At 44.5% G+C, this 22,241-nt stretch overlaps 2 protein-coding genes across 5 annotated transcripts in view; both read right to left on the bottom strand.

Annotated features, from left to right (window-relative positions):
* kmt2ba (lysine (K)-specific methyltransferase 2Ba) overlaps window positions 1-2,774 on the bottom strand; it is a 64,245-nt gene extending 61,471 nt beyond the window's left edge. The window contains exon 1 of the mRNA XM_034160391.1: window positions 2,386-2,774. Coding sequence (XP_034016282.1) covers window positions 2,386-2,688 — 303 coding nt within the window. The 5' untranslated portion in view covers window positions 2,689-2,774. The remainder of the gene's footprint in view (window positions 1-2,385) is intronic.
* Window positions 2,775-3,786: 1,012 nt separating this feature from the next.
* The window catches only part of LOC117501711 (zinc finger protein 12-like), a 33,875-nt gene continuing 15,420 nt past the window's right edge, over window positions 3,787-22,241 (bottom strand). The window contains exons 1-5 of one of the 4 annotated variants that reach the window (XM_034160680.1): window positions 10,244-10,321; window positions 9,860-9,951; window positions 9,634-9,749; window positions 9,315-9,458; window positions 3,787-4,943 (exon numbers count right to left, since the gene is read on the bottom strand). In XM_034160680.1, coding sequence (XP_034016571.1) covers window positions 4,263-4,943; window positions 9,315-9,458; window positions 9,634-9,749; window positions 9,860-9,950 — 1,032 coding nt within the window. In that variant the 5' untranslated portion in view covers window position 9,951; window positions 10,244-10,321 and the 3' untranslated portion in view covers window positions 3,787-4,262. Of the gene's footprint in view, window positions 4,944-9,314; window positions 9,459-9,633; window positions 9,750-9,859; window positions 10,019-10,243; window positions 13,007-21,577; window positions 21,722-22,241 lie in introns of those variants that run through there. The other 3 variants (XM_034160679.1, XM_034160678.1, XM_034160681.1) reach the window with 3 other exon arrangements.

Here is a 22,241-nt window from a genome sequence, read left to right as displayed (position 1 = left end):
AAATCTTAGAAACATGGTGTCTAACCAGATCCTTACTCTGGATGGCATTACCCTGACCTCTAGTAATACTGTGAGAAATCTTGGAGTCATTTTTGATCAGGATATGTCATTCAAAGCGCATATTAAACAAATATGTAGGACTGCTTTTTTGCATTTACGCAATATCTCTAAAATCAGAAAGGTCTTGTCTCAGAGTGATGCTGAAAAAATAATTCATGCATTTATTTCCTCTAGGCTGGACTATTGTAATTCATTATTATCAGGTTGTCCTAAAAGTTCCCTAAAAAGCCTTCAGTTAATTCAAAATGCTGCAGCTAGAGTGCTGACGGGGACTAGAAGGAGAGAGCATATCTCACCCATATTGGCCTCTCTTCATTGGCTTCCTGTTAATTCTAGAATAGAATTTAAAATTCTTCTTCTTACTTATAAGGTTTTGAATAATCAGGTCCCATCTTATCTTAGGGACCTCGTAGTACCATATCACCCCAATAGAGCGCTTCGCTCTCAGACTGCAGGCTTACTTGTAGTTCCTAGGGTTTGTAAGAGTAGAATGGAGGCAGAGCCTTCAGCTTTCAGGCTCCTCTCCTGTGGAACCAGCTCCCAATTCAGATCAGGGAGACAGACACCCTCTCTACTTTTAAGATTAGGCTTAAAACTTTCCTTTTTGCTAAAGCTTATAGTTAGGGCTGGATCAGGTGACCCTGAACCATCCCTTAGTTATGCTGCTATAGACGTAGACTGCTGGGGGGTTCCCATGATGCACTGTTTCTTTCTCTTTTTGCTCTGTATGCACCACTCTGCATTTAATCATTAGTGATCGATCTCTGCTCCCCTCCACAGCATGTCTTTTTCCTGGTTCTCTCCCTCAGCCCCAACCAGTCCCAGCAGAAGACTGCCCCTCCCTGAGCCTGGTTCTGCTGGAGGTTTCTTCCTGTTAAAAGGGAGTTTTTCCTTCCCACTGTAGCCAAGTGCTTGCTCACAGGGGGTCGTTTTGACCGTTGGGGTTTTACATCATTATTGTATGGCCTTGCCTTACAATATAAAGCGCCTTGGGGCAACTGTTTGTTGTGATTTGGTGCTATATAAAAAAAAAATTGATTGATTGATTGATGTTATAGTTTAGATGCATTTCTGTTGTCTGGACATCAAACAGTCAGCCACGAGTTTGAGATATGGACAAAAGCAAAAAGGTTATTGATGTCGGTGGATCAAATAATTTCTTAACGATACCCATCCCTAAGCAGGATTGATTCTTTCTCGCTTTGTTGGTACAACCCACTGTCTCGCATTACTGAGGCATTAAAAAAACAAAACAGTGGTGAAAATGAAAAAACTTGCATCAGCTTACATTGTTATACGCTATGGATTGTTTTCATACCAGCAGGCGTTGCTAAGACCCGGATGTGCGACCGAGTCAATAAAGTGATTTAAACATTGGATTACCCAGGTAGTACACAAGATGTATCATATTACAAACGGCTAAAGCCTTTGCAGGACTATCACTTATCTCTAAGGTGCAAATTTAACATTAAAAACAAGCAAGCAAATAGTATAAAAACAACACAAATATGCAAGCATAATTGTAAATTTGTTGTTTATATTGCATTTTGTTAACTACTATTTTGTTACTATTTTCCTCAAAGTAGGCCACGTGGTTTCTCAATAAATTTATGGAAGATATGTTGACTTCAACAGATACCTACAGGACACCAGTCTGTCGCAGGGCCTACCTCGACTTCAACAATAAAAGATAAAAAAATAAAAATAAAAAATAAATAGATAGATAAATAAATAAATAAATAAAAACTGAGAAGTTTAAAATATTTTGCTATGCATGTTCATGCAAAAAAAAAAAAAAAAAAAAAAAAAAAAATTTATACAGTTAAAACGATTGCCCTCCCGCCGTGTCTCACGTTAAACAGATGTAGAAAAAAGCCAAACGGTCAGCTGATAACTCCAGCGTGGAATTGCCATGTTAGCCGCAAACGACATCATCGGTCCCCGGAGATCAGTTCGTGGGAAACAAAATATAAACTAACAAAATACATCTGGACAAGAACCAACAAACAAATAGGTCTTCCTGTTTCTACACAAGATTGTTATCCTACCGCCAAAGTTTCCGCCATCCACACAAACTGCAATATTGCTTATTATTTCACGTTTATGCAAATTAATGTCGTTTAGAAAGGGCTAAATAACACAAGACTAAGTAATATGCACAGAATCCTTCGAATCCTTAGTCAATAGTGGAAAGCTAAATTGGCGCTAACCGGCCGTATCGTAAATGCGTTTAATAAATTACAAACTGTAAATTGGTTCGCATTATTACATTTAATGCTTGCATTAGTGTAAATTGTGTGCCTGACTGTTAGTTATCTTATTCACCTCCTCACTGCCGCTGGATTCGAATCCTGCATCTCTCTGCCGTGTGTGCTTCTCCGTCACCCCGAGCAGCCGCAGCAAGGACGGATCTTCACTTAACGCGAGACCGATGTTTACAGGCCTCGGCCCTCCGGCTGCTAGCTCAACGTCGTCGGAGCACAACCTTCCGCGTCTACTGCGTTTCTCCAACCGTAGTCTATTACGACCCTGACACGGTCGGCCCGGAAAACGAGCCCGAGCCGGTGCTTGAAAATTCAAACCCACCACATTAGCGGGACAGGATAATCCACCTCCTGATGCCGCCATTATTTACCACAACAGCACTGACGGGTTGGCTGCTGCAGCGATAGAGCCAAGATGGACCGCTGCTCCGATGCAAAGGCGCGGGACAGACAGGTGCATCATGGGAGACTCAACCACTCGTGCATGTTGCCCCCTACAGGACATTAGATGAACTCCTCCGTGTTTGAAAATTAATCACGCAAGTCTTCTGCTAACACACAGACCCAGGCGTCCAAACGACAGCAGGGGTATTTCAGTCTGGATTTCGCTTTATTTAAGAATTAAGAACATTCGCCTTAACTGGAACTACAAAAGATATCCTATATCTGTAATTTTTGCAATTTTTTTTACACAATGAAGAAAAGTCATCTTGCTTGCTATTTAAATATTTGGAGGCATTCTATAGCTGCGTTCAATACAACCCATGTTGGTAACGTCGAGTTCCGAAAAGCGTGCCTTCACTTGATCAACTTGGAAAGCAATATGGATGCCTGCAGTAACATATTTACACTTTATTTTCATCACAAGATCACATAAATAAGTTATTACATCTGCTTGCTGTGAGTGAGGAACATGGGAAGTGTCTCAGATGAGTGTATTTCTATTTGTGGTTTCCAGTGAGCAAGAATATCAATTATTACAGAGGTCTTTGCAAGAACTGTACCACTGGCATGGCAACTTCACACACACACAGATAGCTAGACAGATAGATTTGTAAAGAGCCCAGAGCCCAGTGTGTATGTGTATCAGATGTTTTGTGGGTTTTGTTGTCATTCATAAAAATGAAACGAAAGCATGGAGTTAAACAGCATACTGTAATAATCAAAAGTAATATGTAGATTTTAAAAAAACATTTCCAAAAGATTGGACAATCTAGATTTTACCAATTCAGCTGCAATGTCACATAAACACACAGCTAACATCAATGTATGGTTTAATATAGCTACTTATTTTTGGAACAACAAAAATAAAACAAGCATTTGTGACACAGTATATAGTACAGAATTCCATAATTGTGCTATTGTTTTTTTTTAATGAAAAACATAGTTAATACATTCAGACATTACAATGAATGTGAAAACAGTAAATACAAAGTATAACAATGTTATTACGATGTCTTTAAAAAGTTAATCTACCATACCGTGCAAAAGTCTCAGTCATCGTACAAATTTTGATAAAAATGGTTCACTGGACATATTTTTTCTACAGTAGTCATTCAACAGAAAATCAAATTTGAAATATCCAAAAATTTGTATTAAAAAAGAAACATGGCATTTTTTGTATTTTATTCAACAAATTCAACAAATACTTCTCAAACCTCATTTTCAAATGAACACAAATTGATTTTTGCGCTGTGTTCGGCCCAGTATATGATAATGCAAAGCAAGGTCACCCAATGCAACGCACATTTCTTGTAAATTGCAGACAACTTAAAGCAAAAAAGGCAGCTTTGTAACCACAACAAAATTATGCAACTTTAAAGATGAAAAGTAGCCATTTGTTGTAGTTTGTTTAAAAATCCCATACAAAAAAAAAAAAATTGTGGCACCTGAATGTGCTTGTAAAACTTAATACAGTAAGCATACAGTACTTTCTTGTTATAATTTTCCTACTCCTTCCTCTCCCTCCATGTGCATCTTCTGGTGGGCCTTTAGGTTGCTCTCTCGCCCAAAGCTCTTTCCACATGTGGAGCAGTTGTATCGGTTAGAACCATGAACCCTGGCTATGTGGGCATTGAGCTGATCAAGCCGAGCATAGCTCTCATCACACTCTGTGCAGGGCTTTGCCTTGCGAGGGAAAGGGGCAGAAGAATGTTGGTCCTTTTTGTGAGCCCGCAGGGCTGCAACAGAGGCAAACACAAGATCACAGCCTTCTTCAGGACAAGGGATCATAAGCTTTCCTTGCTGTTGCTTTGTTGGTGAGTCTTTGTTTCTATCACTTTCCTCTAGTTTTACTTCTTGTTTGATCATCTTGCTGTCATTCGTCCCTCCCTGAGCCACTTTTTTGGGTTTACGGCCTCGTTTTTTTTCTGTCCACTTAATGGCACACTTATGATCACGGGCGTATCTCTCCTGGTGCTGCAGGAGCTCTTCTTCTGTTTGGAAACAACAATTGCATTTGCCACATTGGTAGGTGTTGAAACTATCAGCCCCTTCAGGAAACTGGAAATGCACTGTGATGCGATGGTGGCGAAGTCGTGAAGGACTGGGAAAGAAGACTCCACAATCTCTGCAGGGACATCGCCGTTCAATGCACTCATATCGTCTGTGTTTTGTCAGCTGCAACACAGAAAACAGTCATCCTCGATAATTAACAGTCATGAAGCTGACACATGCTCGGGTACATTAAGTAGTTGGGTAGTGACACAATTTTTTTCTTTTTTGCTTTGACTCTAAACAAACACAACTGTGTTGAAATGACACAATCAAGATGTGTTTATAGTGTAGACCTTAAGCTTAAAGTCAAAGGGTTTAACAAAATATTGCATTAACCATTTAGGAATTATAGCCATTTGTATCTATTGTCACTCCATTACCAGAAAGCATAAGTAATTGGACAAGCTTATGGCAAATTACACAGATAAAAGGTTGGATTGATTCCAGTTTCCATTTGGGACATAGTCATTGGAACTCTCAATTTTTGGTCCAACAATGTGTCAGTACAAGTGAAGGAGGTCATAATTAGTCTGAACAAATAACTAAATATATAATTAAATAAACCTATCAGACAAATATCAGAAACACAACTAGTGGTCAAATCAAAATTTGGTTCACTGTTAAAATAAAAGAAAGAATACACTAGTAAGTTAATGGGCCTGTCACACCTTGATGATTTGACCAGCATATACCAACTTGTGAAAAATTTGGCAAATACGATGGCTACGAATAAGTTATGCAGCTGTCACACCATGATGATGTAGCCAGCATATGCTGACAGCCCCTTTTCCACCGAGCGGTCTGGGTCAGTACAGCACGGTATGGGTCTGACTGGTTAAGTCTACCTTGGCATCATGCGCTTCCACCATCAGCAGTACCCCTTTTTTTCTGGTAGGCGCCGCATGTTAATGTTGACATGCATCTCACAGAGCACGAACGCTTTCATGTGGACTCCACCCACCCACGGAGGCCAAACAGAGTAATTTAACTTTTTTTTTTTAATTTTATTTTAGTCTTGGTTGTGGTAATGGGATTTATTTTCATCATGTGCAAAATGCTGAAGAGTCGACTGATGCCTCTAGTAAATGTGATGTGAATGAATGAGGTGCTGTGACTCTTAACTTTTAAAATAAGTTGTCTCGTTGTGAAACAAAGCACCAGTGTGATAAAGCACTGTGCCATGTTTTGAGGTGCGTGACACAGAAGCTGGTTGGACACAAATGCAGACTCAGAGACAGAATGTTAGGGTTAGTAAAAAAGACTTCATCTAATATAGTGGCAAAGGATTTGGTACACAGATTATCAGTCAGCAAGGCAGAGGTACAGATAGCCATAGTGCTAAGGTGTGGTCCAATGAAACAAGCAGGGTTCAGGTACACGGCGTGGTGGAGTTCAAAGGCAAGACAGAGGCAAAGTCAAAAACAAGCAAGGTCAAAATCCAGACAGGCAATCAAACAAGGTCAAAACAATGCTGTGAGAAGGGCTGGAACGACGACAAAATGTTGTGAAAGTGTCATGACACAGACCCACAACAGGGGGCGTTAATGAACGGACAATGGATAAGCCAAAAAGTAACAATTTAATGTTGTGAATCGCACAACGAAGTACAGACAATAACAATATGGTGGAATGTCAATTATACACAAGGTGACGTGTGGGCAGGCTCGAAGATAGAAGACGTCTGGCGAGAGAAGAGCCGGATCCCACACAGCTTCCACCACCAATGGAGCTGAAGAACACCGGAGCCGCCAAGCCCTGCGCCCCAGGTGGCCACTGTCTTCAGCAGTCAGACCCGGTACTGCTGGCAGAGAACAGAAACAGTACTGATGAGTGTGAGTTCGCACACTCAGTAATCCCACAGTCAGTGTTTAGTTAGGAGGGAGAACCTCCACCTCCGAATCACACACTCGTGCAGCTCCCGAGATAACCACTTATCTGGGTGGGGTGGGAGGCGAAGCCGTCGCAGTCCACACCAAACGCCAACTCAGCAGACAGGGTATCCGTCCCAGGAAAACGGCTGCAAAAGAGATCAGACTAATGCTCGAATTAAGGTTCAGCAGAGAATTACCTGAATGGTAGCTGATTTCTCGGCGGGGATGTGGAGTTGCAGTCCGGCCTTTATGGTGGTGGTGATGTGGATGAGTGACAGCTGGTGCTGATAACGAGTGACAGCTGTCACTCCCGGTTGCTATGACGCCCTCTCATGCTTGAAGCCCGCACTCCAAGCAGGGCGCCATCTGATGGTGGTGGGCCAGCAGTACCTCCTCTTCAGCGGCCCACACAACACAAAAAGTGCGACGAACTGGCAGGGAAGTGGTGAACTGAAGCTGCCTAAATAAGGGAGGTAATAATTAGAGGAACTACATACAGGTATGGAGAACATCCATGAAGGAGGTGTGGCCGATTTGTCTCTTTTGTCCTCGATTCCTGGAGTTCCTGGCGTGTGGCATGCTTGGCGCCTTTCTCCGTTGAGGATGTCGAGGATTTATTCATTGTTGGTCTGATGGCAGCAGGGCTGGTACTTTTTGGCTTATGTGCTGCCCGGATCTACCGGAAAATTGGCAAGACGGCGGCCTTGAGAACCACGGGCCCTCGCTTGTCTGTCATGATTAACGAGGCTGGCAAGGCAGTTCATTCTCAGACTGCGCTGACTCTTGAACTCAGATGCAAATTGGATGACACCTTGGAGCTGATGCGTGCCTTGCAGTTGAAGCTGAAGGTTTCAGAGGCTGGTGAATATTCTTAATTCATAATTGGAAATATTCTTAATTCATAACTGGGATTTGGCTGTTCAAGTGGAACTGTTAAAAAGTGTTTTTCACTGCTCAGCTGCAACACTACAGGCTATCTAGCCTCAAGGTCAATTGCCCACTGTTTACCTCCAGAGGAATTTATTCAGTCCTTGGTGAGATTATTCAGCTCTATTCTTATCTCATCCCACAAAGACAATAACTGACTTACACATGGACTGAGGCATGCTCCAGTTTCTCCTTTTACCTCTCTTCGTGCCCCCCCGCGGCAGGCCCCCATTCTTCCCAAGCTGGCAGGCGGCACGACTTGACAGTTGCAGCGGCTACCAACACATTCACATCGCCTCAATTGGAAAATGGACTGTTTCAAGTTTAGTGCACATAAACAATGTCAAATGTATATGTGTTGTCCTAATTCTGATGTGTGCCATTATTACGGTAAACAAGTAATAACTGTAGATTAATTGCTGTTTGCATGTGGAATGTGAGTGCGTAAATCTCGTTGTTGTAATGACAATGACAATAAAAGCTATCTATCTATCTATTATGACTTTATACTTAGTGTGTGAACAGTTTCAAGATTTCAAACGGTCTGAACTGTTCACATGACTGCACCTTTCAGTTGTTGAGCCAATCAATGGACATATTTCAACTTATGAGTAACTTACAGTGTGCTTAAACATGCTCTTATCGTGCATAAACAATCGCATAACTTGGGACGTATATGAGACATACACTAACATGCATAGAAAATATTGTGCATGCCCCAAATTTTTCAATGACCTTGCCATACTACAACATATACCAGTTGTGCTTCAACAGGCGCTTAACTTATACAAAACTTAACCATAAATTATTAGACATACACCAGCTTATTCTGCATATATTTTATATGTAGACATGCGCAGGTTACATTGTCAAGGTGTGACGGGGCCTTAAGTAACACAAAAGATATGAAAGACCACAGAAGAAAACTAAAGTGGATGACTGCAGAATTCTTCTCATGGTGATGAAAAACCTCTTCACCACAACTAGACAAATCAAGAACACTGTGGAAGAGGTTGATGTGTCATTGTCAAAGTTTACAGTCAAGATGCATTTGTGCCAGAAAACATAAAAAAAAATAAATAAATAAATAAAAAGCCTGCTGATTTCTGGAACAAGCACAAGAGCTTTTCAAAGCAAATAAATGAAATATTCTTCAATGACCAAGTGAGTCATGTGACCTCAACCCAACAGAGCACGCTTTTCACATACCGAAGACAAAACTGATCACAAATACACACAAGCAGGAAAGGTTTGGCAAAATATCTCGAGAGAGGAAATTCAGCATTTGGTGATGTCTATGTGTTCCAAACTTCAGACCTCAAAGGATTTCCAACAATGAATTAACAATAATACTTATAAATCTGTTAGCTTGTCCAGTTACTTTTAGATTCTGAAAATGGAGGGACTGTGTATAAAAATAGCTGTAATTCCTTAATGTTTATTGATTACTTTTGTCAAAGACCACAACGTAAAGCTGAAGGTGTACACTCCAATCAAATTTTGATTATGTACTTTCAGCTCCACTGTGGTGGTGTACGGCAGCAACATCACAAAAGTCATGTCAGTGTTCACTTATGTACCCGAGTGTAAATACAAAACTCACCTTTGCTTCTTTTCTGATTTTCCAGCAATACAATACACATACACATCACACAGAACAACAAACAGGCAAAGACGTTGCCTTATGTGTCCTCACCTCTGAGAAGGTAAAGAAGCGTTCCACACAGTAGGTGCAATGAAATGACTTTTCCTCGTTGCTGTGACTGGCCTGATGCTGGCTGAGCTCGTCAGAGTTTGAGAAGTTCTTGTCACACTTATAGCAAGTGAAGACTGTGTTAGTCTACAAAAATACAGACAGGAGTTTACAGAGTCTCAACACTACACCGCCTGAGACAGAACTGAGGAACTAACTCCTAAAAGATACCAAGTTATGGCCACGACATTACAATAAATGCCATTAGCTGGATTTTGGCACTACTTGAAATATGATCAAACATTTTTCTGATCTTCTATACCTGCTGCAGCTGCAGCTTATAAAGCTCTCTATGACTTTTCTTCATGTGCCTCTCCTTGGCCTTGGGGTCACAGAAGGTGATGAAGCACTGGAAACACTGCAGACTGTCATGATGATCTGCATCACAAAGTAAACACACATCACTAAATGATTAATTACACTGTAATAACTATTGTACTACAACTATGTAAGGGCTCAAACTTGACAGATATGATGTGAGTGCTCACAGGTTGGCAGAGGGATGTTCACAGGCTCAGATTTTATTTTTGATGAGGACATCATCTCACGTCCAACGACTACCTCCTTCACCAGTTCCATGCTAATATTTCAAATATATCATTCATGAACGCACATGCGCGCGCTCACACTCACACACACACACACACACACACTGCAGCACAAAAACACAATTTGGTTGAACACCCAACTATGTGACATTCTACGTAGACGAATTTTGAGAGATGATTGTATTCAGTGATACAGAATAATGTACGAGGCATTTCACCGTTAGCTAATACTTTGTTAACATCAAAACCCAAACAAAACACTAAAGTAAAAGCGAGCGTCAACGGCGTTCAGAACATAAAGAGTAGCTTTCTGCATCTTCTTACCAGATGGTAAGTTGATTTAAGTTGTGGTGTATTAAGATTATTACCGCTTAGCTGTCCGCTAAAATGAAGCTACAAATGTCTCGCCCGCATCACGTGACATGGTCCGTGAGCTGAGTAGCTATCGCGAGAATACATCACTTGCTGGCAGAGTAGTTTTGCTTTTAGGAGCTAAAAGTTCAAAGCACCCCCTCAAATGATAACATTAAATATGAGTGTTTGGTGTGCTTTTCCCTGTCCCGAAGTATGAACCCAGCTCAGATACTCATGGCCTTAAGGGTGTGTCACACTGTGATGGATATTTGTCCGGTGGCTAAATCTCATAATCTGTCAGTCATGCGTGGATTTGCGACTCTGCGACGACACATTTTCACTAGCAACATAAAGAGTTTGCCCAGTTTCAAAAAATACGAGCTGGGGGGGGGAAGCTGGATTTGAGTGGGATTCGCCGAGGTGTGAAATGAGCTCCCTCTGAGATAATACTTCTTCACTGACAGCATCTTTCACTGTGCTGCATTCAGTGTGGCTTCGACAGCGAGGACAGCAAACTCTGAAGTGCCTTCTCACCAAAACAATCTGTTGGGTGCAGAGTCACATCCACATAAACAAGAGTCATCAGGAGATGAGTTGACATATACCCCGGCCCTCACAAATCTGTAATTAATTCATGTCTGGGGATCACCCAAGTACACCCTTATGCTAAATATGAATGAAATTGGTCAACTGGTTCTTGAGATATCTCACTAACAAGGGTGGCAATGACAATATCTTGAGTATCTCACAGTGACCTTGAAATTGACCCCAAGGTCGCTGTAATCATCTGGTGTTGGAAGATCACCCAAATACACCCTGATGCCAAATATGAATGAAATTGGTCAACTGGTTCTTGAGATATTGTGCTAAAATGTTGGCATTTACGGTATCTTGCTGTGACCTTGAAATTGACCCCAAGGTCACTGTAATCAACTGGTTTTGGGAGATCACCCAAGTACACCCTCATGCTAAATATGAATGAAATTGGTCAAGTGGTTCTTGTGATATCGCTCTAACAAACGAAAACAGATGGTCAGACAAACAGACATGCCAGGGGGATAAAAAAAAAAAAAAAAAAGCACCCACCCGCAATCTCTTTTTTTTCAGTTAACTCTGACTTTGACTAAATGAACAGCCAAGCTGCATATTCCCGTGTCAGAATTGTCCTCTCTCTGCTCGTGTATAATTTACACCCCAAACCGGAGCTTTGGCCAATCAGAAGCCCAGTCTGCAGCACTGGAAAGCCACGAGATATAATTGCATGAGTACCATAAAAGTAAAAAACAAGGAGAGGACAAAATGCTAAACAAGCATGCAGCCACTGAGAAACCTCTCAACTTGGTGTCCCCTCTGTTTTGAGTGTGCACAATTTTCTGACAAACTCGGCGGATATCAGCTGACAAGGAAAGCAATTAACGAATGGGGAAAGGACTTTTGCAGGACAAAAATAAACATTCAAAATTCCTATCAGTTCCTGTTTCTATGATCTGTCATGGTCTGACAGGGGCTTTAGTTCCCTTCCACTTTGTAATACACACAGTACATCCATTTTACTTTTCTTCTCTCAAGCATATCAGCTCCCTCTCTACCTTTACCATTATAGTGCTAACTTTCAAATTCTCTCACCTCCACACTTCTAACCTTACTGTGAACTGCATGTTTAGTGTAGAAAAACTGATGCCAGACGATCTTCCTTACACAATTCTCATTTATCCGGGTTTGGGACCAGCATTCAAAATGCAATGCGATCTGCACTTTAATTGGACAAGTTCTTATAGTGAATACATAAACAGCAATTACAAAGTATAACTTTGTGTTTTTTTATGTCATAACACAGGGCTCATTGCTGCAAATCTACAGAACTATACAAAATTATGTCTCGGACACCCTAGAAATTTTTCATTTCTTCCTTCCTACAATGGTCAACTAATAGAATATCAACTTTGAAATGACCAAAATTTGTATATAAAAAAAAAAAAAATCTATTTGATTAAAAAAAATTAACCAATGAAGTTGCAATACAATAATAATTAATACAGTACTTTCTACATGTTATCATTTTTCTGCTCCTCCTCCTCCCTCCATGTGCGTGTTCTGGTGAGCATTTAGGTTGCTCTTTCGCCCAAAGCTCTTTCCACAGGTGGAGCAGTTGTATCGGTTAGAGTTGTGAACCCTGGCTATGTGGGTTTTGAGCTGATTAAGTCGAGCATAGCTCTCATTACACTCTGAGCAGGGGTGAGCCTTGCGGGGGAAAGGGGCAGCACCACGTTTCTCCTTTTTGTGAGCCCGCAGGGCTTCAACAGAGGAAAAAATGAGTTCACAGGCTTCTTCAGGACAAGGAATCATAAGTTGTTTTCGTTGTTGCTTTGTTGGTGAGTCTTTGTTTCTGTCATACTGCCTTGCTTCCACTTCTTGCTTGATGTGCTTCTTGTCAATGATCCTTCCTTGAGGTACTTTCTTAGGTTTATGGCCTCGGGCCTTTTCTGTCTGCTTAATGGCACAGTTCGTGTAATGAGCATATCTTTTCTGGTGCTGCAGGAGCTCTTCTTCGGTTTGGAAACAACAATTACATTTCGAACACTGGTAGATGTTGAAGTTATCAGCACCTTCAGGATATTGGAAATGCACTGTGATGCGATGGAGGCGAAGTTGGGTAGGGCCAGGAAAGAAGACTCCACAATCTCTGCATGGAAATCGCTGTTCAATGCATTCATGCTGTCTGTGTTTCGTCAGCTGCAACACAGAAAACAGTCATGAGACCGACATATGCTCAGGTACATTTGGACAGTGCCAATTATTGTGATTTTAATTGTGTACACATTACACAACCACAATAGAGTTCAAATCACAAAATCAAAATGTGCAAATAGTGGCATTTCAAAACTTTAGAACACTTGTTCCTATTTTGAAACCTTAATGTTTTGGGGCCCAACCAAACCTTTAATCGTTGTGTGGGCCGCCTGAAGAGGAGGTACTGCTAGCCCACCACCACCAGATGGCGCCCTGCCTGGAGTGCGGGCTTCAGGCACGAGAGGGCGCTGCCACCACGGACACAGCCGGGGGTGACAGCTGTCACTCATCATCTCATGACAGCTGTCACCCATCAACACTTCATCATGCTACTCCATAAAACCCGGACGTCATCTCCACCTCGTTGCCGAGATATCTTCGACCTGTGAAGGTAATACTCAGCCATTGTTGTGCTAAAACACAGAATTCTCTGAGTTGTTGCAGGAGTTCCTGAGGAGCCTACTGTTAACGGGACGCTAAGTTTGGGGAAACGTGACAAGTGACGCACGTCAGACTAAGTAGCCCTCAGTCTCTTACTGTGTTAGAGGTGGAATCTCCACCTTTGTTGTTACTGGGTGTACACACACCCACATCTTATTGTCTCTGCTCCTCGCCAGCAGTACCAGATCCGACACACGGAGACAGTGGCCACCTGGGGACTCGGAACTTGGCAGCTCCAGTATTCTCTGGGTTCGGTGGCGGAGGAAATCGTGTGGTTCCGGTTCTTCTCAACAGACGTCTTCTATCCTCGAGCCTACCCACACGTCACCTTTGTGATTGACTGTTTGCAAAATCTTATATTCCTCTGTATTGTGGTTGTGCTCATTCAAGACAGTAAAGTGTTCATATTCGACTCTTTCATTGTCCGTTCATTTACGCCCCCTGTTGTGGGTCCGTGTCACTACACTTTCCCAACAGGATATCTCGGCCAACGTCATGGATCCCAAGGGGCGTCACCTATCTGTTGAACAGCCAATGGAAGAGCAGGGTGCACAGGCGTCTGCAGGAGGCGTGATTGGTGAGTTGCATCAAATCCTCACCGCCTTTACCGAGCAAAACGTCATCCTTAATCGCAGGATGGAGGCTCTCACTGCACAGGTGGAAGCGCGCGCTCAGGGCGCTGCTGCGGCTCCTCCTCCTGCCGACCCGGTGCAGGATATAAACGTTCCACTGGTCGTTCAACGAACCCCCCCACCGTCCCCTGAAGCATACATAAGTCCCCCAGAGCCGTACGGAGGTTGTGTGGAGACGTGCGCGGACTTTCTTATGCAGTGTTCGCTCGTCTTTGCACAGCGTCCCGTAATGTACGCGTCTGACGCCAGTAAGGTGGCGTATGTAATTAACTTGCTTCGTGGTGCGGCACGCGCTTGGGCTACGGCGCTTTGGGAGCAAAATTCACGGCTCCTTACCACTTATACTGGGTTTGTGAGGGAGTTCAGAACAGTTTTTGATCACCCTAACACAGGAGAGACTGCTTCAACAGTGCTGCTGTCAATGAGACAGGGGCGCCGGAGCGCAGCCGAATATGCAGTCGACTTCCGCATCGCGGCTGCGAGGTCCGGCTGGAATGACGTTGCGCTCCGCGCCGCCTTCATAAACGGACTGTCATCGGTCCTGAAGAAGCACCGCGGGATTTAGATGGGCTTATTGATCTCGTTATACGGTTGGACAATCGGTTGGAGGAACGCCGTCGGGAGCGAGACGAAGGACGTAGCCGGGTACGCGCCGTCCCTCTCCCTTCCGGTTCCGAAAGGGTTCCGCCCTCCCCACGCTCCACAGCCGCAGCGCTCCGTGGGGCAACAGCTCCCCCTGCTGACGTTGCTAGGGAAACGCACAGGGCCAAAATGAGAACAGATGACAGAATGAGGAGGCTGGTCCACGGGGAGTGTTTTCTCTGCAGCTCAAAAGAGCACATACAGAAAAACTGCCCCAAACGGCCAAAACGACAACACTCGCCCTTAGAGACTGGGCTAAGGGGGGGTCATAACATTCACGTGGGACACACACATATTGCCACACGACTCCCAGTTACAATCCTGAGCAGGGATTTAACTCTTCAAGCCCCAGCACTGGTGGACACGGGGTCGGAAGGGAATCTGCTAGACAGCAGATGGGCTAGGGAGGTAGGGCTCCCTCTGGTGGCGCTCCCTTCGCCATTGCAGGTGCGGGCACTAGATGGCACCTTTCTCCCTTTAATCACTCACAAGACACAACCAGTAACTCTGGTGGTGTCTGGAAATCAATCATCAGCTAGGACATCTTTCTACTCATCACTAATCGAAGAAAATAAGAATAACCTCAGGTTTCTTTTCAGCACTGTAGCTAGGCTGACAAAGAGTCAGAGCTCTATTGAGCTGAGTATTCCATTAACTTTAACTAGTAATGACTTCATGACTTTCTTTGCTAACAAAATTTTGACTATTAGAGAAAAAATTACTCAACCATCCCAAAGATGTATCGTTATCTTTGGCTGCTTTCAGTGATGCCGGTATTTGGTTAGACTCTTTCTCTCCGGTTGTTCTGTCTGAGTTATTTTCATTGGTTGCTTCGTCCAAACCATCGGCATGTTTATTGGACCCCATTCCTGCCAGGCTGCTCAAGGAATGCTTCAATCTTAAATATGATCAATCTATCTTTGTTAGTTGGTTATGTACCACAGGCCTTTAAGGTGGCAGTAATTAAACCATTACTTAAAAAGCCATCACTTGACCCAGCTATCTTAGCTAATTATAGGCCAATTTCCAACCTTCCTTTTCTCTCAGATTCTTGAGAGGGTAGTTGTAAAACAGTTAACTGATCACCTGCAGAGGAATGGTCTATTTGAAGAGTTTCAGTCAGGTTTGAGAATTCATCATAGTACAGAAACAGCATTAGTGAAGGTTACAAATGATCTTCTTATGGCTTCGGACAGTGGACTTATCTCTGTGCTTGTTCTGTTGGACCTCAGTGCTGCTTTTGATACTGTTGACCATAAAATTTTATTACAGAGATTAGAGCATGTCATAGGTATTAAAGGCACTGCGCTGCGGTGGTTTGAATCATATTTGTCTAATAGATTACAGTTTGTTCATGTAAATGGGGAATCTTCTTCACAGACTAAAGTTAATTATGGAGTTCCACAAGGTTCTGTGCTAGGACCAATTTTATTCACTTTATACATGCTTCCCTTAGGCAGTATTATTAGACGGTATTGCTTAAATTTTCATTGTTAAGCAGATGATACCCAGCTTTATCTATCCATGAAGCCAGAGGATACACACCAATTAGCTAAACTGCAGGATTGTCTTACAGACATAAAGACATGGATGACCTCTAATTTCCTGCTTTTAAACTCAGATAAAACTGAAGTTATTGTACTTGGCCCCACAAATCTTAGAAGCATGGTGTCTAACCAGATCGTTACTCTGGATGGCATTTCCCTGATCTCTAGTAATACTGTGAGAAATCTTGGAGTCATTTTTGATCAGGATATGTCATTCAAAGCACATATCAAACAAATATGTAGGACTGCCTTTTTGCATTTACGCAATATCTCTAAAATCAGAAAGGTCTTGTCTCAGAGTGATGCTGAAAAACTAATTCATACATTTATTTCCTCTAGGCTGGACTATTGTAATTCATTATCAGGTTGTCCTAAAAGTTCCCTAAAAAGCCTTCAGTTGGTTCAGAATGCTGCAGCTAGAGTATTGACGGGGACTAGCAGGAGAGAGCATATCTCACCCGTGTTGGCCTCTCTTCATTGGCTTCCTGTTAATTCTAGAATAGAATTTAAAATTCTTCTTCTTACTTATAAGGTTTTGAATAATCAGGTCCCATCTTATCTTAGGGACCTCGTAGTACCATATTACCCCATTAGAGCGCTTCGTTCTCAGACTGCAGGCTTACTTGTAGTTCCTAGGGTTTGTAAGAGTAGAATGGGAGGCAGAGCCTTCAGCTTTCAGGCTCCTCTCCTGTGGAACCAGCTCCCAATTCAGATCAGGGAGACAGATACCCTCTCTACTTTTAAGATTAGGCTTAAAACTTTCCTTTTCGCTAAGGCTTATAGTTAGGGCTGGATCGGGTGACCCTGGACCATCCCTTGGTTATGCTGCTTTAGACGTAGATTGTGGGGGGGTTCCCATGATGCACTGTTTCTTTCTCTTTTTGCTCCGTATGCATCACTCTGCATTTAATCATTAGTGATCGATCTCTGCCCCCCTTCACGGCATGTCTTTTTCCTGGTTTTTTCCCTCAGCCCCAACCAGTCTCAGCAGAAGACTGCCCCTCCCTGAGCCTGTTTCTGCTGGAGGTTTCTTCCTGTTAAAAGGGAGTTTTTCCTTCCCACTGTTGCCAAGTGCTTGCTCATAGGGGGTCGTTTTGACCGTTGGGGTTTTTCATAATTATTGTATGGCCTTGCCTTACAATATGGAGCGCCTTGGGGCAACTGTTTGTTGTGATTTGGCGCTATATAAGAAAAAAGTTGATTGATTGATTGATTGGGAGGAGATCGGGTTTTTTGTGACTCCTACCTCTCGCGTGATTTTGGGCTTCCCGTGGATGCTGAAACACAATCCCCGGATTGATTGGCCGTCTGGGGTGGTGGTTCAGTGGAGCAAAACCTGCCATCGGGTGTGTTTAGGATCCTCGGTTCCTCCCGGTGTGCATACTAAGGAGGAGGTCAAAGTCCCTCCCAATTTGACAGCGGTGCCGGTTGAGTACAACGATCTTGCTGACGTCTTCAGCAAGGATCTGGCACTCACCCTTCCCCCGCACCGTCCGTACGATTGTGCCATTGATTTGATTCCAGGTGTGGAGTTTCCGTCCAGCAGGCTGTACAACCTCTCACGACCTGAGCGCGAATCAATGGAGACCTACATCCGGGACTCATTAGCTGCGGGGCTGATCCGGAATTCCACCTCCCCGATGGGTGCAGGTTTCTTTTTTGTGGGCAAGAAAGATGGCGGACTCCGTCCATGCATTGATTACAGGGGGCTGAATGAGATTACAGTTCGCAACTGATACCCGTTGCCGTTGTTAGATTCCGTGTTCACCCCCCTGCATGGAGCCAAAATCTTTACAAAGTTGGATGTTAGGAATGCGTATCACCTGGTTCGGGTCCGGAAGGGAGACGAATGGAAGACGGCATTTAACACCCAGTTAGGTCACTTCGAGTACCTGGTCATGCCGTTTGGCCTCACTAACGCCCCCGCGACGTTCCAAGCTTTGGTAAATGACGTCTTGCGGGACTTCCTGCACCGATTCGTCTTCGTATATCTGGACAATATACTCATCTTTTCTCCAAACCCTGAGACTCATGTCCAGCATGTACGTCAGGTCCTGCAGCGGTTGTTGGAGAACCGGCTGTATGTGAAGGGTGAGAAGTGCGAGTTCCACCGCGCTTCTTTGTCCTTCCTGGGGTTTATCATCTCCTCCAACTCCGTCGCCCCTGATCCAGCCAAGGTTGCGGCGGTGAGAGATTGGCCCCAACCAACAAGCCGTAGGAAGCTGCAACAGTTCCTCGGCTTTGCAAATTTCTACAGGAGGTTCATTAAGGGCTACAGTCAGGTAGTTAGCCCCCTGACAGCCCTGACCTCTCCAAAAGTCCCCTTCACCTGGTCGTATCGGTGCGAAGCCGCCTTCAAGGAGTTGAAACGACGGTTCTCGACTGCACCAGTTCTGGTGCAGCCCGACCCTAGCCGCCAGTTTGTGGTTGAAGTGGACGCCTCTGACTCAGGGATAGGAGCCGTGCTATCCCAGAGCGGACAGACCGATAAGGTTCTTCACCCGTGTGCCTACTTTTCTCGCAGGTTGACCCCGGCCGAACGGAACTATGACGTCGGCAATCGAGAACTCCTTGCGGTGAAAGAGGCTCTTGAGGAGTGGAGACACCTGTTGGAGGGAGCGTCTGTGCCGTTCACGGTTTTCACCGACCATCGGGACCGCCAAGCGGCTGAACCCCAGGCAAGCCCGCTGGTCAATGTTCTTCGGACGTTTTGACTTCCGGATCACCTACCGTCCCGGGACCAAGAACCAGAGATCGGATGCCTTGTCCCGGGTACACGAAGATGAAGTCAAAACTGTGCTGTCGGATCCACCGGAGCCCATCATTCCGGAGTCCACTGTCGTGGCCACCCTCACCTGGGACATGGAGAAGACCATCCGGGAGGCCCTGACAGGGAGCCCGGACCCGGGGACAGGTTGTACGTCCCACCAGAGGCCAGGGCTGTGGTCCTAGACTTCTGTCACGGTTCCAAGCTCTCCTGTCATCCAGGGGTGCGAAGGACCGTGGCGGTTGTCCGGAAGCGCTTCTGGTGGGCATCTATGGAGGCTGACGTCCGGGAGTACATCCAGGCCTGCACCACCTGTGCCAGGGGCAAGGCAGACCACAGGAGGTCCCAAGGACTGCTCCAGCTGCTTCCTGTGCCTCATCGCCCCTGGTCCCACATCGGCCTGGATTTCATCACGGGCCTCCCACCGTCCCAGGGCAACACCACCATCCTCACGATAGTGGACCGATTCTCCAAGGCGGCCCACTTCGTGGCCCTCCCGAAGCTCCCAACAGCCCAGGAGACAGTGGACCTCCTGGTCCACCATGTCGTCCGTCTGCATGGGATACCAACTGACGTAGTCTCGGATCGTGGTCCCCAGTTTTCCTCTCAAGTCTGGAGGAGTTTCTGCAGGGAACTGGGGGCCACCGTGAGCCTCTCATCCGGGGTACCAACCACAGACGAACGGACAGGCAGAACGGGCCAACCAAGAGTTGGAACAGACCCTCCGCTGTGTGACATCCGCGCACGCAACGGCCTGGAGTGACCATTTGGCCTGGATCGAGTATGCACATAACAGCCAGGTGTCTTCTGCCACCGGCCTCTCCCCATTTGAGGTGTGTCTGGGGTACCAGCCCCCATTGTTTCCCGTGGTGGAGGGAGAGGTCAGTGTGCCCTCGCTCCGGGCCCACCTGCGGAGGTGCCGTCGGGTGTGTCGCACCGCCCGTTCTGCCTTGTTGAAGGCCCGGACGAGGGCTAAGGCCCATGCAGACCGCCAGCGGTCCCCGGCCCCTGCATACCAAGCCGGGCAGGAGGTGTGGTTATCGACGAGGGACATCCCCCTCCAAGTGGACTCCCCTAAGTTGATGGACAGGTTCATCGGACCCTTCAAAATCCTCAAGATCCTGCTGGCCCACCACCACCAGATGGCGCCCTGCCTGGAGTGCGAGCTTCAGGCACGAGAGGGCGCTGCCGCCACGGATACAGCCGGGGGTGACAGCTGTCACTCATCATCTCATGACAGCTGTCACCCATCAACACTTCATCATGCTACTCCATAAAACCCGGACGTCATCTCCACCTCGTTGCCGAGATATCTTCGACCTGTGAAGGTAATACTCTCAGCCGTTGTTGTGCTAAAACACAGAATTCTCTGAGTTGTTGCAGGAGTTCCTGAGGAGCTTACTGTTAACGGGACGCTAAGTTTGGGGAAACGTGACAAGTGACGCACGTCAGACTAAGTAGCCCTCAGTCTCTTACTGTGTTAGAAGTGGAGGTGGAATCTCCACCTTTGTTGTTACTGGGTGTACACACACCCACATCTTATTGTCTCTGCTCCTCGCCAGCAGTACCAGATCCGACACTCGGAGACGGTGGCCACCTGGGGACTCGGAACTTGGCGGCTCCAGTATTCTCCGGGTTCGGTGGCGGAGGAAATCGTGTGGTTCCGGTTCTTCTCAGGACAGACGTCTTCTATCCTCGAGCCTACCCACACGTCACCTTTGTGATTGACTGTTTGCAAAATCTTATATTCCTCTGTATTGTGGTTGTGCTCATTCACGACAGTAAAGTGTTCATATTCGACTCTTTCATTGTCCGTCATTTACGCCCCCTGTTGTGGGTCCGTGTCACTACACTTTCCCAACAATCATCTTACCTTTAATCAATTTTAATTGACACATGAGACTAAGATGAACTATTTCTATGTCTATTGAATATATAAATGAAATATTCTTTAATGGCCAAGTCAGTCACCTGATCTCAACTCAACAGACAATGCTTTTCACTTACTTAACACAAAACTGACAGAAATGCACTCAAGCAAGTAAGTCCTGGCAAAATATGTCAAAGGTGGAAGCTCAGCATGGGATGATGTCAATGGGGTCCAGACTTCCCACTTGGATGAAAAATTATATATATATATATATATATATGATGTTACAGTATTATAATTAAATACATTACCTTGTCCAGTTACATTTGGCCTCTGAAAATGGAGGGACTGTGTACAAAAATGGCTGCAATTCCATAATGGTTAACAATATTTTTGCTAAACCTTTTGAATTAAAGCTGAATATGTACACTTCAATCACATCTTGATTTCAGCTCCACTGTGGTGGTGGAGAGAGGCAACATTACAAAAATTATGCCACCCTACTCTAAGTAGAAAACTCAGTTCTGCTTCTTTTTGTGCTTTTTCTGATTTTCCAAATCACAAAGAACATACAGTACAACAAACAGGAAAACATGTTGCGTAATGTGTCCTCACCTCAGAAAAGGTACAGAAACTTTCTACACAGTAGGTACAATGAAATGACTTTTCCTCATTGCTGTGGCTGGCCTGATGCTGGCTGAGCTCGTCAGAGTTTGAGAAGCTCTTGTCACACTTATAGCACGTGAAGACTCTGTTAGTCTGCAAAAATACAGGCAGGAGTTGTAGTTTCAACAATAGATGTATCTGACAGAATTGTTAAATAATACCACAAATATTACAACAAAAAAAATAGTATATAATCTGCATTTGCAGTTTACAATAGTCAAATATACAAAAGTTAAATATCATGTTGCACAAATATGTTCAAACTGAAATTGAATTAAGTACCAGCATTCCCTTCTTATCAGCAAAATATGAAATTACAGATTAATACTGGCTTCAAATTTTGAGAACTGTGACAGAAAATTGCTAGTTGAGCTCATTCTGCACTTTGTGGAGACTTGTGTGGCAATAATTATGGGGAAAGTTGTATGACAATGTGATAACCAGACCACACTGTATGATGCATGCATACATTAAATGAAATTTGTTCTGTGCATTTAACCCGGCTCTACAATAGTGGCCTCTCCATGCTATAACTCCCTCTCAAATGAACAACACAGTTGTCACTCTATGGCAGTGGGCAGCCATAGTCTGGCACATGGGGAACAAGTCAAGA

The sequence above is a fragment of the Thalassophryne amazonica genome, chromosome 20, assembly GCF_902500255.1.
Source record: "Thalassophryne amazonica chromosome 20, fThaAma1.1, whole genome shotgun sequence".
Lineage (NCBI taxonomy): Eukaryota > Metazoa > Chordata > Actinopteri > Batrachoidiformes > Batrachoididae > Thalassophryne > Thalassophryne amazonica.
Note: the sequence above shows the minus strand (reverse complement) of the source record. Positions and strands in the feature narration are given on the sequence as shown.